Source organism: Quercus lobata, chromosome 7 (assembly GCF_001633185.2).
Source record: "Quercus lobata isolate SW786 chromosome 7, ValleyOak3.0 Primary Assembly, whole genome shotgun sequence".
NCBI classification, from domain to species: Eukaryota; Viridiplantae; Streptophyta; class Magnoliopsida; order Fagales; family Fagaceae; genus Quercus; species Quercus lobata.
In genome coordinates this window covers 7,939,970-7,959,787 of record NC_044910.1, presented here as the reverse complement: position 1 = coordinate 7,959,787, position 19,818 = coordinate 7,939,970, and the positions used below count along the sequence as shown (strand labels likewise).

The window sequence follows — 19,818 nt, the reverse complement described above, 5'->3', positions numbered from 1 at the left end:
ATCCACATTCACCTTGCATCTCTACAGATTGGCTTGAGTAGGGAGAATATTTGCACAAGTTCTCCATAGAAAATTCTGATCCTTCTGTGGGGTATTAAAAGCCCAAATAGATCTCCACACTTTTCCATCCTGCCTCGCTAGGGAGTGGTCACCTGACGATGGGTGTTGAAGTCTCATCGCCACCTTGTACGCCATTTTAATGAAGAAAGACCTACCTCTGTTTTCATTCCATGTCAAGGTGTAATTTTCATGCATGTTGTTTAAGGGGATACGTAAAATATCCCTGCATGTGAGTGGCTCAAACCAGTGGGCAATCTTATCACAGTCCCATTGCTTTGTACCTTCATCCACCAACTCCTTCACTAAAAGTGGTCTAGCTCCCACCCTTCAAAAGTATGGGGTTCTTGGCAACCAACAATGATTCTCAATTTCCACTGTGGTACCGTCTCCAATCTTCCACACTGACCCTTCTAGTATGACATCTCTGGCCTCTAGCAAGTTTCTCCATACATAAGACGGGTTATTCCCCAGGTTTGCCTCTAAGAAAGAGCATGTAGGGAAGTAGGATGCTTTGTAAACCCTGTACATCAAAGAATGATGGTGATGAATCAAGCGCCATGCCTGTTTTGCAAGCATCACCATGTTAAAGGCAGTAATATCTCGGAAGCCCACTCCACCCTTTGCTTTTGGCTCACACAATTTGCTCCACCTTATCTAGTGAATTGTTTTCTCATTAATCGATTGTCCCCACCAGTATTTAGCTAGGATAGAGTCTATATCATCACAGTCTTGTGATTTAAAACTTAAACCATGCAATTTGGGTTAATTGATTTTGAGTGGACCTTAAAAAATCAATTACATGCCAAAGTTGCTTTGGTTTAAATTTAAAGTTAATAATGTAATTAAAAGAATTGGATAAATCTTAGAGATAACTATGAGTTTTGAATTTTAATTAGTTATCTTGTACGAAAGATGATTAGTTTAAATAAAGTCCTAAATTTGTGTTAAAGCCCACAATTATCCTTAAAATAATATAAAAATCAAGTAAAAATCACTCCAAATTCAAGGTTGAAGACAAGCAATCAAATGTTGAAAGTGCCTAATTGGCACTTTGTCATAGAATAGTAAGTGTCCACTGGTACTTTTTCTTAGTAACTTTAGAATTTTGAATTTTAGCGCTCGTTTTCAAATCAAAATTAAATTTAAACTTATAGAAAATAAACATGAATTCAAAAATCCCTAGATGATAGATGTGAGGAAATTCAAGTTTCCAATTCATTCTCTTCTACAAATATAAGCATCCATCATACTGTTATATATATATATATATATATATATATATTTAACAACTTTTCTAAAGTTGGGGACAAACTCCAATTTTGGAAATTCCAACATAAACAAATTATGCAAAACTTTTAAGGAAACCTTTTTGAGAGAGACTTTAAGTTGCTTATTGTGAGAGACTACGCCCTAGCCCAAACCTAAAAGAATTAGGGTTTTGGCCATATCCCACACAAAAGGGGCGGAGTCGTGTTATTACCTCTTGAGTGACAATGGAGAAGTGTTGTTAACATTCTGCCTAAGTCAAGAGTTTTACAATGAGTCTTATTTAATTGGAAAAATAAGAAAACTAAATTGAAAAATGCATCATTTCTATTGATGAATTGAAAATGTACATCTCTTTTACGATAACTAGAAAATTACATGGCTTTTATCCTAGATACAATCTAAAACAAAAGTACATCATTTTGATTCCTAGTTACAATCTAGAAAGAGAAACTTAAAAGGATAAGTCTAATCTACTAATGTAGAAACCGCATTTTGTACTTCTTACGACTCGAGGCCCCGTTCTCCAATGATGTTTGAACTTTAACGTCCAAGGTTGGTTTAGAGCTCAATCAGATGAAAATTGACTTGAGGAATGTGTTTGTGGAAAATATAACTTATTTTTGGAGGAAATAAACTATTTTTGGAAAAGAAAGGTCACGAAAAACCCTAGGGGGTGCGTACACATACATGCGTATGTGTATGCACACTTGAGCTCTGCATACGTACGCATATACGTGCATGCGTACGCATGCTAGGATTCCAAAAACTATGAAAGACAAGTTTTCTACATTTAAACTTGACTTGAAATGAATCCCACATCGTCTGGGAGCAGCCCTAAACCCCTATTTTTAGACTATATAAAGCCATAAAAGGTACTTTTTCAAAGAGGACGGATTCTAGTGGTAAAACACAAAAGATTCACTAGAAAATAGTAAATCAAAGAGAGAGTTTTTCACAAAACATCCTTAAGTCAAATTTTGCTTGATTAGGACCTTTTTTGGTCTTGATCTTTGAGTTCTAAATTTATTAACTCATCTTTGATTTGGTTGTAAATAAATTGATAGAAGGGAACAGTCAAAATCAAACTCTAGAGTTTTCTAGAACTTTGGCTTTTCACTTTTCTTTGCTTTCCTTTTGTTTTTATGTTTATATATGTGTTTTAAAGGAGATTCTGGCCCTTTACCCTTAATTTTTTAAAAAATTGGCAATATGCCCCTGTTTGCAAACTATATAGGAGCGTGCCCCTGTTTTGATACTCGATTATCCTAAAATCGAGTTCAATTAAATACTCGATTTGTAGAAAATCGAGTTATGCCCGATCAAACTTTAAAAAAAAAAAAAAATTGTATGGAACTCGAGTTTCAGGAAATCGAGTTCCATGCGAAAAAAAATTTTATAAGTGTAATCACCCCATATTCAGGGAGCCCTATAGTCGCGTTTTTAATCCCTATAGTGACGTTTTAAAGTGCTATAGCAACGTTTTCCTACAAATTTTTTTAAAAGTGTGATTGGCCCATATTCAGGGTGCCCTATAGTGGCGTTTTTAAGCCCTGTAATGACGTTTTAAAGTCCTATAGCGGCGTTTTCCTGCAAAAAATTTTTGTAAGTGTAATCGCTCTGTTCTGGGAGCCCTATAGTGGCGTTTTTTAAGCCCTATAGTGACGTTTTAGGGCCCTATAGCGGCGTTTTCCTGCAAAAAAATTTTATAAGTCCCCATACCAGGTTCAAGGGGCCTTATAGTGGCGTTTTTAAGCCCTATAGTGACGTTTTGGAACTCGACTTCCCTAAAATCGAGTTCCATGCTTTTTTTTTTTTTTTTTTTTTTAGTTTTATTCGGCATAACTCGATTTTCTATGAATCGAGTATTTCTTTGAAACTCGATTTTAAGTTAATCGAGTATCGAAACAGGGGCATATCCCTATATAGTTTCGAAACAGGGGCATATTGCTAAATTTTTTAAAAATTAAGGGCAAAAGGCTAGAATCTCCGTGTTTTAAATGCTTTAATATGTTTGTTTAGTAAGGGTTTATCTCGTGTTTTTGTTAGAAGCATGCTAGGTTGTTAGTTTTTTTTGTTTCTTTTGTGTTTTCTTTGCTTTTTGTTATGGTTTTCTAGGTTTAGGGTTTCAAGTGTGTATGCGTACGCATGCCCTATGTATGCGCACGCATACTCTTGCCTAGGAACCTTAAATTCATTTTTGGCTGCTTATTTCCTTTGTTTTATTTACATGCTTAGCCTCTATTTAACCTAGCCTTCATGTCTATATATATCTACTTACTTTGTTTTGTTTCGCTTTGTTTTGTTTTATCTCTTTTATGCTTATCAGGGTTTTAATTTGTTTAAATACCATGAACATGCATTGATGCATAGATGTTGTGATGCAATGAGGTAAGTCATGCATAATCACATGAACATGCATTTGTTCTTATTTGATGAGTTTGGTAATTGAAGAACATGATATGCTTGGTTTGAATCCCATGTTTTTTATGTTTAGATATCTTGACATGTTTGTTTGAATCTGTCTTGTGATGTTTATGTCCTTAATGATATATACTTAAATGCCATGATAGATGAATGTTTGGTTTGGGGATGATTATGTCATATTTGTTTGCTTTAGATGCATGCTAAAGTGTGTATGAGTTAGAATAAAATGTTAAATTTACCTTTAACAGGATTAAGACTTGGAACACAATGAGTGGAAGCCGACTCACAGGTCGAGTGGGGTTGGGTGCCTAACACCTTCCCATCCCCATACCTAAGCTCCGGACATGTGCTTTGGTAAAGATCAGTCATTCCACGAAGGATGCTATATTTATGGTTCCTAGACCTAAACTAGGTGGTGACTCCATTTACGCCCTTTACCATGGTCCACCCTAGGCCAAGGCATACTCCCCCACAAAATGCGAGGATGACCCGTTGCAGGTGCTTGCGTCCACAACTAACCCTTGATCTAAGTTTGAAAGTTAGTTTACAAGATTAGGAAGGTGTTAGGCACCCAACCTGCCTTATGAAACCAGCTTTCTAGACTATGGTGGAAAATTATCATATTGCATCATTCAAACAATTTATATCATCCAAGAACTGGTGATTGTAGATATTGAAACAAGTATTGATAAGCATGGTTAATAATGTGTATGATATGTGTAGACATCGCATTTTGTACCTCTTATTACTCAGGCCCCCATACCCTAATGATGTTGGAATTCTAAAAGCCCAAGGTTGGTTTAGGGCCCGATCAAATTGAAATTGACTTAAGGAAAGTATTTTTGGAAAAATATAACTCTTTTGTGAACTAAATAAGCTATTTTTTGGAAAAGAAATGCCACAGAAACCTTAGGGTATGCGTACGCGTACACGCATATGTGCACGCATGCTCATGCTCCGCATGCGTATGCTTCATGTATGCGTACGCATACACGGGCATGCATACACATGCTCCCAAAAACTATTAAATGCAAGTTTTTAGCGTTTTAAACTTAGTTTTGGAACAAATCTTACATCATCTGAGAGCCGTTCCAAACCTTTATTTTCTAATTATAAAAAGCCATACATGGTACCTTTTCAAAACACACAAAAAATTTTAGGGCAAAACACAAGATTCACTAGAAATAATGAATCAAAGGGGGAGTTTTTCACTAAACACGCTCAAGTTAATTATTTTTTGATTGAGTCCTTTTCTAGTCTTGATCTTCCAGTTTCAAGATTACTAATCACTTTTTATTTGATTGTGAATAGATTGACTGAAGGGAACGGTCAAAATCAAGCTAAGGAGCTTTGTGTTTTAAAGTATAATGTTCTAGTTCCTTTTCTTTTTCCTTTTCCTTGTTTTGATCTTCATTTCCTTGTTTTTCTTGTTTGTTTATTTTATCATATGCCTGCTTAGTCTAGGTTTTCTTTGATTTCTGTTTTTAAGCATGATAAGTTGTTAGTTTTAAGATTTCGTTCCAATGTGTTCTTGTTTTCTGGGTTAAGATCTAGGGTGTGTATGTGTACAAATGCTTTCTACATGCGCACACATACTCAAAGTAAGCGTATGCATACAACTGGGTTGTGTACACAAGCCCTATGTATACGCACATATGCTAATGCCCAGAAACCCTAATCCAACCATTTTTTCTTCTGCTTCTTTATTTTTCTTATATAATATGCCATTACCTTGTCTTGTTTTATGCTTATAAGTCTCTGCCTCTATGTTTGTTGCTTTGTTTGTTCTTTGTATGCTAGTTTAGGGTTTAATCTTTTAGTTTTGTCATGAACATGCATATAACATGATCATGCATTGATACATAGGTGCTGCGATGTAATAAGGTAAGGCATGCATTCACATGAACATGCATTTGTTTGTGGATGTGATATTGTCTTGTCTTGATGAATATGATGTGAGTTTTTATGAACATGAATATGCAAATTTATATGTCATGCCTTGGATATGATAATATGCTTATTTGATTGCTACCATGTCTACATTTCTACCTTAGATATGATATAATGCCATGTATGATAGACGTATGCTAGAGTTTGAGATATGATGAGATGCATGATAGATGTATGCTAGAGTTTGGGATGATATGATGCCATGTTGTTTGTTAGATGTATTCTAGTGTGTCATAATGAGTGGAAGCTAACCCACGGGTCGAGTGGGGTTAGGTGCCTAACACCTTCCCTTCCCCATACCTAAACTCTAGACATGTGCTCTGGTAATAGATTAGTCCTTCCATGAAGGATGCTATATTTATCATTCCTAAACCTAATCTAGGTGGCGACTCCATTTCTTTCTCTGTTCTGGTCCACTTGACCGAGGCGTACTCCCCCCGTTGCGCCCACAATGTATAATAAACCCTAATCTAAGAGCATATGAACATGTTAATTAGAATGTCAAACCTTAATTCTAAGAGTATGTGAACATGTTATTGCAATTGAAAAAACCCTAATTCTAAGAGTATGTGAACATGTTATTGAAATTGAAAAACTCTAATTCATGCAAGGTTATGAACATCCTTGATCAAACATGCTAACAAACAAGAACATGTGAAAAACCTAGAAACTAAACATGTTTGAATCTAAAAACCTAGGGCATAAAAATAAAGAGAAGGTTTAGAAACCTTACCTTCATGTGCAACACTCCAAGCACTCCAAACACTCCAAGCTAGGCAACATCTCAAGAGGGAGAGAAATCTCAATTTTCCCTAAGCTCTAAGATTTTAGGGTCCTTGAATAGTTGATGGATGGGGGTATTTATGCTAGATGCTAGAGGGTTAAAAATGAGTTTCAATCGATGTGGGACTAAGGGAAATTCATATTTTCTGAAGGAAAATCGATCGGCACTTGGTTTAGAGATCTCCAGATCTCTTTCTTTTTTGGTCTGGTTCTTTCCCAATTCAATTGACATTCGATTCCTTTCAAATTTTAACTTATTTTTTAGACTTCTTTGGTCCTCAAGCTCAGCAAATAAATTTCAAATATGTCAAATTAATCAATTAATTATTTAATTGATTGATTTTTGCCAATTTTTCAAGGATTCAACTAATGTATTGTCTTTGGATTAAATTTGGTGCATGCAACCTTACCATAAACCCTATCCTCAACCAATAGTGTTATGACATATCATTTAATTTAAATTGGACTAAAATTAGTCCAATTAGAATTAAAATTTCATAATTACATGTCATCAAGACTTAGTCCATGCAGGTGCACATTACCATTAAAACTTATTTTCAGGATATCTTTTAATTCGGTTGTCCAATTGAGACCCATGAAATGTTGTTTTAATCGTTATGACCTCAAGATTTATTTCATGAAATGTATTTAAAGATCAAACGAACAAACTTTCAATTTTGCCCTTGTGAAATGCTATGGTGATGAAAATCTAGAAAATCCACCATTAAATCACTTGAAAGAGGCAGTGGATAAAAGTATATCTTTAAACCCAATTTAATTTTTATTATAGTCAATTACATGAAATCACGATATTTTTTGAAATGGGTTGATTAGAATGTCCATGCATATTATATTATGAGTGTGCACATTAAAATAGATTTTAATTTTTTGAAAAAATCACAAGATGAGCACATTTAATCCTTTGCAATGTATAGTATGATAACTTGATTGGATTGGTGCATATCATGATATGACCTTTAATTTCACAAAGATTGATCTTTAGGTCGGGTGAAGTGGGTGGCTAACACATTCTCATTTCATAACCTGACCTCCAAACTTAGACCTTGGCTTTGTAGACTAATTCCTTATTAATATAATTTTACATTGTCTCTAGATTGTAACTACAAATCAAACTAATGTACTTTTTTTAAATTCTAGTTTGTAACTAGAAACCAAAGTAATGTGCTTTTCAATTCTTAGATTGTATCTAGGATCAAAGTGATATACTTTTCTTTTTTCTAGAGTGCAACTAGGACCAAAGCCATGTAATTTTCCTTTTTTGTGTTATATATAATTTCAAAGTTTTTCAATAAAGAAGTATTTCATGAATTTTTTTTTCTTTTAAATAAAATAAGTGGCAATTCAATTTTGGTGGTTGGCTTATTTGAAGCTAGCCCTTAAAAGTTTAAGACTTTAGAATTTGGTTGCTACCATGTTATCTAGCCCACCAAAAGGATTATTTGGATTTTTTTCCCTTACCATAAGTAAGATAATTTTACAATTGAGCATCATTATTGATTAGATATTTTTATACTATAATAGATTTTCAATTACAAGAATCAAATCAACGTTTTAGTGAACATATAATTGAGTCACTTATTCGGTTTAGTTAACTTATAATGGAGTAGATTATTTTTAACTCAGCTTTGGATCTTTGAGAGATAAATAAATCTTTTTTAAAAACAATGGTATTTGTTTGTTCATAAATAAATTTATCTGGTAAGAATTCACAAATCATGAAAAACTCTTGTTGAAAAAGGAACTTCATCATTATTAACATAATGTAGTTCAACATCTAGATTTTACAAAATTGTTAAATATTTTTGAATTGGGCCAATGGCTAGTAAGGACTAGAAGATTAATAGCCTACCAATTTGTTTATAGAATGGTTTTACTTGTACTTATTCTTCTAACTTTCATTGCAACCATGAAACAAGTATTTTCAAATATGAATATTATAACAACCATATTTTGTGACAAAATGAAGCTTGATATTTCACAAAAATAAAAAATAGAAAATGAAAGATAATATTCTAATAAACTCTTTATCTTGCATATCAAAAGGGAAATTATAGCAAAATTTAGTTCATAATTAATAATAGATGAATTTAATGAAACAGTAGAATTTAGACTTCTATTTAGATATATCAAAGTCAAATAGTTTTTTGTATTTTTTTTTTTGTGTTCTAATATTTAATGAATACTAATTTTATTTTTCATTTATTAATTTAGTTTTAAATGGAGTATATGTTTCATGGGTTGTAGTTAGTTCAACTAATAAAATCTTTGATAATTGAATAAGAGATTTGAAGTTTAATTCCCGCCTACACCAAAAACCAATTGGAGTCTTGATTGATCTAGGGTTCAATTTCTGTCTACATCAAAAACTGATTAGTATCTAACTTCACAAGAGTTACACATTTTTTGGACCATTGATTACTATTGGATCTAAAGGTCAAAAAACACTCATGGTAATAACATTATTGCTAATTAGCCAATTAAGCATTAATTCTTCTTAATAAAGGATAAAAAAAACACAGCATTAACGTTCACTCTTCTCCTCGTCATCATCTTCTTCCTCTCTCATATCTTTCTTTTTGCAGTATGTATTTTCTAGCCTCCATCATTGATTTCTTTACGATACTGTCTTGAGGTACTAGAAAATTTTAGACATACATTGCCAAAGTCACTATTGTTTTAGAGAATGATTGTTGAGGCTAAGTATTTCTAAGGATTAAAAATACGGACAAAGTCAATTAAAAAAATTAGTGCTCTAACAACATTATATATCAGCCATGTCATCATCTCCCACCATGGTCTTTTGAAAGATCTTAAAAACATGGGCTCTCTTCCATCAATATATGCAAAGCATCATGGTTTATGGCAAAATAAGCTAGTACTTTTGTGGCATTATTTGTCTTTGGATAATCAACACTTAACAACAACATTCCAAGGACCACCATGGTTAATGTCCTCCTTGATATGGCCCCACAGTCTTCTCCAATGCTCAACACACCCCAAAATAACAATTTAATTGCTAACCTCTACAACGAAAGTCACAGCAAACCTAAGTAGCTAAATATACAACCAACATCTATCTTGCTCACTTATGATTTTTTTGCACGAGAACAAGAAGCTAATGTGAGAGAGGAAGACAGGAAGAAGATGATGACAAGGAGAAGAGTGAAAATTAATGCTTTTTTTTTTTTTTTTCCTTTATTAAGAAGAGTTAATACTTAATTGACTAATTTCTAGAGAGCAGTATTGACATTTGACACTACCATGAGTGTTTTTTGACCCTTAGATCTAATAGTAATCAATAATCTAAAAAATGTGTAACTCTTGTAAAGTTACACCAGGTGTAACTTAAATCTATCTTTTTTAGTGGGTTCCAATTAGCTCAACTGGTAAAGTCTCTGATGGTTGTATAAGAGATCTGAGGTTCAATCCCCGCCTACACCAAAAACTGATTGGTGTTTTGGTATGATGATAAAGAGTTATCATCAGAAGCAGACGCCATAAGTTGAAACTCTCTCTCAAAAAGTCTATCTTTTATATATATATATATATATATATATATATATTCATGGTGCTGCTCTTAAGTCTAACTTAACAGTGATTAGTGGGAAGTGAATAGGCTGATTTGAAGCTGAAGGGAGGGGGGAGGAGGGTTGAGAATAAAGTGAAAAAGCACAAGCCTATTTAGGTTATCGTGCCAAAAATTGATGAAGTTTCCAATATTTCTGATGGCCCAACAAAGAGCCTTGCAAAATAAAGGCCAACCCTTTTTTGTGGCAGTTCAAGTTTACGGAATCCTTGCAACTGATTTTCACATCTGAGGCCCAACTAATTTTCTGTCCAACAAACATTTTCATTCAGTAGAAAAAGCCCAACATCCCCACAAAAAGAAAATCAACGCTATGCCCTGGCTAGTACGAAAATTTGTTGGACACGAACTGTGACAATTTGTTGGTCCTAGCATTTTTCTTTTACATTATCAACTTCAATGCCCTTCCTATTTTCTTTTCAATTTTCCCAAAATCGTGTGCTCTAAATGTTCCTCACTTTTCTTTTCTTTAATTAATTAAAATGGTAATTTAATATCTATAAAAAGGAAAGGGATAGAATAATTCTAGAGATATGCCTAATTGAATATACAATTTCATGACTTATTGATTTGTGCAATTCTGAGTATGAAGTAGGTTATTTTCTATCTATATAGACAATATGCTCATAACTTTTTGTCAATCACTCATAATCGTAAAAAGTAATAAGTTGTGAAATTGAATGTGAGAATCATTGTGTCTACAATATTGTTGAAAGGAAAACAAGAAAATGAAAGAGGACACATTAAAGGGTACGGTAAATGAGTGTCCTAAAGACATTTGTTAGTGAGTCATTTTATGAAAATTTTAATATCATTTTTATGGGAAATATAAATGATTGTCAAAATTTTTTTTTTCTTTTTTTTAAAAAAAGTATTTTTTAAACCAATGAAGTTAGGGTATGTATTAACTTTTTCTTTAGATAAATTGAACCAATGAATTACTAACGAGAATTGTGTCAGTGGAGTTGTTTAGGTGGAGTAGAAGTAATAGATATTAGGCAGTTGAGAAACATGCACTACCAGCCATTAGCTAGCTAGCTAGAAAGTTGGAAAGGAAGGTTAGGTTCATTAAATGTTCGGTGTTTCTCTTGTAGAACGTTTGGTCCATTTGGCCGATCACTTGGCTAAGCAATTATAAGCACGTGCAAGAAACTAACTCTTTTTTACATACATATAGATATATACTTGAGCTACCCTTCCATCTTATATTGTCTACACCCTTCAATTTATGTAGTGATGATTCAATGATCGATCATTTCAATTTTCAAGTATGGACGTTGCCAATTTTGAGCTTCAATTTTTCAGCCCAGGTTAGCTGCTGCTTTTAAACCTTATTCGTTCTTATTCTACCTTGTTTTTTTGAGAAGGTATTCTTATTCTACCTCATTCCTTCAATCTTATGTCTTGGAATTAGAATTAGAAGCTGTGTGTGTATATAATATATATGGTTGACAATACTTTAATTGATTTTCAAAAAAAGTCATGGTCCATATATATGTTTATATAGCCAGCTGGGCTAATTTCCAAACATAGTCGTCGTTCTTTACAATTGTTTCTGTGGAATTGTTTTGCTATATATGGAACTGGCTTCATTAAAACAAGCTTTGTGAAGACGTACAGTCTAATTTTGCATTCAAGATGTAAGTAAGAGTAATAAAGAGATGTTTATTTAGATACTGCCTATACTAATTAATTTTACTTCATTTTTACTATGAATTTTTTTGAGTAGTAGAACTGAATGAATTTGCATGCAGGTATATATATATATATATATATATATTTAAGAAAAAAAAGAATATTTTCCTTTTCTTTTTCCCCCTAATGATGAGAAAAGACAAAGACAATAAAAGATGCTTTAAAAAAAAAAAAAAAAAAAAGACTTTCTTATTTATATCTTCTCGTTTCTTCTTCCTTTACTAAAATAAATATATACTTTTAGCAACCAATTGCCTCCAATATTTGACACCCCTTGGCTTGAAATAAACCTACATGCATCCTAGCTACTACTCTATTCAATTTATTTTCAAAAAAAAAAGTAGCTAATTTTTAGAACAAGTATGGCTAGCTCCTCCATTTCAAATTTCCAATTAATACCCCCCCTTCCCCTTCTTCTCATGGGTGATGGGTGACGAGTATATATCCACCATGCATGTTGATCATTTTTGAAGTTGAAGCTCACTAACTTTTGCCTTAATTTGTGTCCATAAAGGTGGACCAAAAAGAATAAAATTGAAGTAAACCTGTATCTACGATCCCAACATGACATAGCGGCCGGGGAGAGACATTCCAGTATCTTACTAATATATTTTACTTGCTCAATACTGAAGCTTGCATTTGCATGACCCTATATTCTTGTAAATGGGGGCAACAATAGGATAATTACCATTCAGCTTTTACAGTAGTCAATGCTTAAATCAATAAACAAATGAAGTCATCAAATTCCGTGGATAGACAGACATGCAATATTAATTGTCTTTCCATTTCCTTTAATTAATTCATTTTTAACTCAAATATTTGATATTTATTTGGTTGTGTGGTTTATATGAGTTCCTCAAGCTTACAGGTAAACTTTATAGTGTGTTGAAAGATTTAAATAGGAATAATAAACTAGACAACACATAGATTAAATTAAGATCTCTACTAGCCAGATCAATAATTGAGAGGTACACAATTCTCAAGGCTATAAGTTGTTATTGGTTGATAAATAAATGATGTCAATAATGAACCCATATAAAAGTCAGTAAAAACTTGTAAACTCAGTTGTTAAATTTTTTGTGTAGTTAGCATTTGTAAAGTTGTGATTTTCAACTAGCCTTTGTTGGCTTTAATTCTGTGCCAAAATTAATTGCATTTTCTTCAATTATTTTCCTGTATTTATGTGGGTTTATTTTTAAGGGATGAACGTGAGAGATTGGTAAAGAATCAAAAGTCAAAGAAGAATTAGTGCAATTCCCAACTAGCTCACAAGAAGCTCGTGAGAAGAGTAACCGCGAAAGGTCACGTGTGAAGCACATGACTAGAAGCTGAAGAGTCATGCCAGGCTGTCAAATTCGCGAGTACTTCGTGAGAAAGACCATCTTGCGAGGTACTCGCAAAACTCTCTATTTGGCAAAAAAAAAAAAAAAAAAAAGTGTTTTACCAAATTCTTTACTCACACTATATATACCCTCATTACCTATGAAATGTAAAGAGTGTCTTTTAGAGAGAAAATCCTAACAAAAACACTTGAGAGTTAGAGATTGTCATACTCACAATTATCTACACATTTTCTCTTGGTTTTCTTCTACTCCTACCTTTCCATATCTACATTCTTGAGAGGTTCTTAGTTCAAACACTTACCTTACCCAATTTGAGTGTTGAGTCAAGTTTTGATGCCTTTGGGAAGCATTAGAAGGAGCCATTAAGTAGCAGATGCAATCGGGCTGAATTGTAGGATCCGGAAAGCTAGTGAAAACAAGACTCCAAGAGGTCCGTTGGTAGCAAGAGCTTGGAGGGTTCAAGTACATGAGATAGACTAGGCTTGGAGGGTCTTTTGTTATTCGTGTACTCCAACTTATTCACTAGTGGATCGATTTCGATTTGAAGAGTTGCGGAGAGGTTTTTCGCTGAATTCTACGGTTTCCTCTTCGATAACACGTCTTGATGTTATTTTGTGTTTGCATCTCTCTTCCCTACTCTTTAAGTTTTTCTTTTATTGTTCATTGTGGTTGAGTATGGTTTAGAGTAGTGCTACCGGTTTATCGGGCTTATTTACTCTTATTTCACACTTTTATAAGTTAGAGTAAAACCAATCTAGCCGTAATTTTAAAATTAGGGTCTGAACAAGCATTAGTATTTTCACACTAATTGAGCTTTCGGCATTACTTATTTAATTTAAGTTAAACTATTAAACTCCATACTAACTATGTCAAAGAATATTCACATCAAAGGTGCTAAAATAACTAAAATGCTTTTTTAGCACTCAAAACATTAAAAAACTTACTATATCAAAGGTGCTAAAAGTCAAAAATTTAAACCCCTATCTTGGCTATTTACTGTAGCTAGATGGTAAATACAAAAAGCATTATCTAAATGAAAGTTAAAGAGAGAATCTTGAGTGGTAAAGCATTTTTTTTTTTCATAAAAAAATAAATAAAAACTTAAATGAAGTTGTAAAAGAATAAAGTATTTGATATTGGATGTATTATATTGTAAAATAGTGTGTTAAAAATTTAAAATAAATAAAGTAATTTTTTGAGTTGATATAAACTAAGGGCGTTTTTGGTAGAGGAATTTGAGTAATGTTATTTGTATTTTTTAGAAATACGTGTGAGTGAAAAAATATGTAATGTCGTTTAAAAATTGAAAATGTATTATTTAACTACTCTACTAAACGGACCAAAATATTTTTAGCACCTTTACCAATGCTCTTAAAAATGGTTTGTCAAAAAAAAAATAAAAAAAGACGTGACTTTTTCCAATTTTATTTATTTTCTTGACTGAGGCGACAGACAAACAAATATAGTGCAAAGCTTTTAGGCTTAAAAGTTAAAACAGGAATCTAGTAGTCGACAGAGATACTTTGAGCTCTCAAATGGAGCTGGAAGGGCTGCAACCTGAAGCCAACTACTTTGGGAATTGGGACCCAAAAATATTCCCTGAAAACAACCACGACAAAAACAATTGAAAAAGCTTTTCAAAAAAACCAGTACACGTAAAACAAATTAAGCTCCACAACCCGAGGGCATAGCATATATAGGCTATCTCAAACTTTAAAAAATAAAAAATAAAAATAAATAAATAAAAAAGGAAAGAAAAGAAAAGAAAAGCACATACATGTTTGTTAGGTTCTAAAGACTTAGAATTTTATGTATTTAGAACTCTAATTTGTATTGTTGGCAAACCATGATCAAAACAATGTGTTTAGATGTGTTTTAGTCTTGCTCAAAGTTATGCATTTATGTAAAGTTGGAATCGAGCTTAATGCAGAAAAGATTAATGCATTTCGGCCTGGCTCGATTGATCGAAGCTTAAGCTCGATCGATCGAAACTCGGGCAGAATGTTTTTCTATAGAATTTTCCAACTCAGCCCTAGTTGTTTTAAAACTTTTTTAGGGTTTCTTATTTGTCCTAAGTATAAAAGGCACACCCTACCCACGTTTTAGTGCTGCTCATATTGTTGTTTATGTAAATCTCTTGTGAGATCTAGAGGAGCTTTCCTTTACACAAACTTAAGGTTTTCAAGGAGAAGATTTATCTACACCTTGATGATCAACTCAGTTGCTGTCATTGAAGTTTAAAGAAAACACAAGCTGGTGTGCTTGTATCTGGTAGTGAATCCAAGAAAGGAGTCCGTGGATTCGGAGCTTGCATGTGGTCGTGTCAGTAAGTTCTACTGATTGGTGGCAATAAGAAGTCGAGCTTGAGGGCTTGTAAGTCTTATTATATGAATTCCGATTCTTTCTAGTGGATTTGCTTTTTTACCTTGAGGATAGTTAGGTTAAATTCTCCCTAGGTTTTTACTAGTTTGGTTTCCTGGGTAATCATATCTTGTGTTATTTATTTTCCGCTGTTTTGCATGATTTGATTTTTGTTATTGTGATAACCTAGACTTGTTAAATTGGACTAAGTAACAACTTGGCTAATTACCTAGGTTAAATCAATTGGTTTTAAGGGGTCTAAAAACTATCAAGTGGTATCAGAGTAGGTTGCTCTTCTGTTGTTGATCTTTTGATCACTGAGCTGATCCTTGACCCCTGCTGTCATCGAACACGGACACTCTCTAGTTATTCCTCCTCACTTTGATGGGAATAATTATGCTTATTAGAAAGTAAGGATGAAAGCATTCTTGAAATCTATTGATGAGAAAGTGTGGAACTCCGTTGAATACGGATGGGAGAAGTCCACTACTCTTGTTAGTGAGTGGGAAACTTCTTAAAAAGAAGCAGTTGCGTTTAATAGTAAGGATATGAATGCGATCTTTAACGCTGTTTCTATGGAGGAATTTAAGAGAATCTCTAATGTTGAGGTTGCTTATACTTCTTGGAATATCCTCCAGACTGTGCATGAGGGCACAAAGGCTGTCAAAATCAATAAATTACAGCAATTGACTTCTAAATTTGAAAGTATTAGGATTTCTGATGATGAATCTTTTGATGAATTCTATGCTAAATTGAATGATATTGTTAATTCTGCTTTTAACTTGGGTGAAATCTATGATCAACCTAAAATTGTTAGGAAGATTCTTAAATCTTTAACTGAAGATTTTAGACCCAATGTGACTGTCATTACTGAAAGTAAGGATGTGGACTCCATCCCTGTTGATGAACTTGTAGGATCTCTTCAATCTTATGAGTTGGATCTACCCAAAACTACCAAATCCAAATCAATGGCTCTTAAGTCAGTTGATAATGTTGAAGGTGGTGGATTTGATGATGAGCTCTCTGCTACAGAGATTGCTTACCTTGTCAAGAACTTTAGAAACTTTCTCAGGAATAGTAACAGAAATCAAGAGGCACAAACACTGCTGAATAAAAAAAATAAAAAAATAAAAAAGAAAAGAAAAGAAAAGCACATACATGTTAATTCAAGACCATAATTGTTGGTCCCTTTCCCTTTTTCATGTGAGCCTGATTTCTTGACTGTCTTCCAAGGAATCGTCAAGACTCAAGAGATAGTTGACAGCTCTCTCTCACGAGTCAACTTAAGTGAGTGACCTAAATTCCTCTTGCAATTAAGAGGCCATAGTTGTTGGTCCCTTTAAGATTTGATCTCGTGAACTCCCATGTATGACCAAGAGGGTTTTTATTTTACGTAAGACTTTTGTTTAATTAGGACAAAGAGAGAAAAGAAATGGTAGAATGAGAAATCCTCTTCCTAAATTAGGGAGAGGTCTAATTTAGGAATGGGCAATGGTAGAATGACAAATGTGGAGCCCTTTTGCTTTGTGACATGGCTCACATTAGTGGTCTTGTTGCTGCTCAGGTATATATATATATATATATATATATATATATCTTTCTTTTTCTTTTACATAGATCTACATCATGCATCTCGGTCATTCTACATCTGGGATTCCTTTTTAAATTAATTTTTTTTATCTTTATGTTTAAGACTTCCATCAAGTTGTAACTTGGTAACTCATCCAGTAAATTTTTTCTTGTTTTATCTAATAAGAGATCTGAGTTTCAATCCCAACTATACCAAAAACCAATTCTTCTCTGCTAAAGAAAAGTATCATGGAGTCATAGGATTAGGTTCAAATAAAAAAAACAAAAGTTGTAACTTCAATCACAATTGAGCCTCAGAATATCTATTTTTAATCTTCCGTACTTTAAGACTGCCTCAAAATTTCGTTGTTCAGATCTTACATGCAAAGGATTTTCTGCATGCTAATAATTCCATGTGATTTAGGTGTTTGGTGGATGTGTCCTATGTAATTTAGTTAAATATGATTTTTTTTTTTTTTTTTTAAAAAATCTGTGGAAATATGTTTCTAGATGCGTGGTTGATATTAGTTTCATGCAAAATATGCTAATGATCTTATGATTGTGTCTGACTATATAATATGATTAGTATTTGAGAGTATATATGTGTCTAATTGTATTCTGTAAGTTAAAACTAAGGACTGTATATTGCCAATAATATGACCTAGACAAGAAGTTGGCCAGTGGCCACCATACACTACCCCATGCAGTTGGGCCAGTCCTCCAGTTTCTCACAGTCGTAGATCGAAAGATCTCTCAAGCTGGTGGGGAGTAACCCTCCATCTGGGAAGGAAACAAAACTAGGGCAGTTACTTATCTCGATCTTATTGAGGTGGCAGAGTTTGTGTAGGCCCACCGGTAAGGATTTCAACTTTGCACAACTTGCGATTTGAAGATATTCAAGAGACGCATTGTTGGGTAAGTTGTTCGCTATTGACTCCATCTTCGGACAGTTGTATACAAAAAGGTATTTAAGAGCTGTAGGTAACTCGTTTTTTGATGATAAGGATGTGAACTCTATGCATGACATAATCTGAAGGCGTTTAAGCGTGGTAGGTAGGTCGCCACTTGATGACAAGCATTTTAGAGATGGACAGCCCCGAATATCCAAGTCCTCAAGAAGAGAAGAAGAATTAGAAAAAGCCTCTTCCTCATCTGCCAAAAACTGCAAATTCTCACAATCATCTATATATAGCGTTTTCAAATTTTGAGGCAACTGACCTCTTGAAATCAACGTCAAAGAATTACATCTCGAAATGCTTGCCTTTTCCAAATATGTACAATTAGAGATTGACAAGGATTTCAAACCACTACAAGCCTCAATATTTAGTTTCCTTAAAGTAGATGTCAAGCTGATGTTGACAAGGCTTGCGCAATCTCTTATATCCAGCGTTATAAGGGATACGAATTCATCCTGCCACAAAGATGTTAGCTCCTCACAATTATCTATCTTTAGATTTTCCACCTTAGCTAACCCATGCATGAACGCCTCCGTCAAGCTTTTCACATATGGAATAGAAAGAATAATTGACTTTGGAAAGCATAACTCATCTGTACTTCTGCTCGCCACCCCTTTACATCCCTTAATTGCACTAATACCATTGCCCATATATATAGTAAACATGACATATGACCCTACAAAGAAAGGATGTTTTATCTCACGAGCCTTATATATTATGAGAGAAGTCTAGTAAAACTATATCATATATGAGATACTTTTTGCTATTTAACAGACTGGCCTATATGAGCCATTATAGATCAAGTGGTATTTATTTGAGTTCTCTATGCGAGAGATTTAATACCAAAACCAAGTGAATGAGAGGGTACACCCGCGGAACAACAGTACGTAAGGAGATTGATAGAATGGTGAGAGAGGTAGGTTTTTGTTAGACATGTATGCTGTTTCAATTAGGCCTTTGTTTTTTCAATTCTTCTAAACAAAAAGGCGGCATTTTAATGCACATACATATTAAAACGTCGTTGTTTAACAATAATTGATTTTTCTTTCTTTTTTTAATCATATATATAGACACACACATTATTGACAAGTTTGGTTATCGACCAAGCCCACGATCAAGTAATTGAATTGTCAACGTCGGCTCTATGATCGAGTTTGAACTGATCAGTAACAGCCAAAGTTGATCGGTTTCGGCCGCTTTTATACTTCTCACACTGGTGGGCACCTCTCCATCAATTTCAAGCGGTTTCCAATTCCGAGGTTGAGCTTCAAAATTTTGGGAATATCCTATCATCAACTTCTACTTCAATGGATAATCTACCAGCCCTGCTTATTTTCAGGTTAGCCTTACTCTAAATATTAATATATATATATGCTACCACATGGCTTAACCTTCCTTAGTCCGCATCTCAATGGGAAAATTATGTACTTCAATCCACAAAGGCATAATCTTAATAAGATAAGAGAATGCTTCGACTATATATCCAGTACAGCTCACTTCTTCTTAAGGTGGTAAGGTATATCAAGAAAAGTCCCCCAAACATTATATGCTGTGAAAGATATTTCAAATGGAATGTCGTCTAGATCTGCACCCTCTATCATAGTTCTCACATACACCTGTGTTATAGTAGTCATAAAACGCTCACCAATTTCAGTTTTTTGAGTGAGCGCCCAAGATGGGTTAGCTGTTGTTTGAGTGAGCCTAAACTTAAAAGCCACTAAGTCTTGCATGTTAGAATCGATGTTCGGATTATGCATGAGAAAGAGAGAGAAGCGAAAAGAAATAGAAAGTGGAAGAAAAA

General features: G+C 33.8%; 1 protein-coding gene and 1 long non-coding RNA gene across 2 annotated transcripts; one reads left to right on the top strand and one right to left on the bottom strand.

Annotated features, from left to right (window-relative positions):
• The first annotated feature begins 11,216 nt into the window (after positions 1 to 11,216).
• Positions 11,217 to 13,223, top strand: LOC115954233. Its single transcript, XR_004083857.1, has 2 exons — positions 11,217 to 11,403; positions 12,989 to 13,223. It is a non-coding gene; the product is annotated as an uncharacterized LOC115954233 (long non-coding RNA).
• A 4,532-nt stretch (positions 13,224 to 17,755) lies between these two features.
• Positions 17,756 to 18,667, bottom strand: LOC115951505 (putative disease resistance protein At3g14460). The gene has a single exon (XM_031068688.1). It carries the CDS (start codon positions 18,665 to 18,667, stop codon positions 17,756 to 17,758), a length of 912 nt encoding a protein of 303 aa, XP_030924548.1.
• Between the last annotated feature and the right edge of the window lie 1,151 nt (positions 18,668 to 19,818).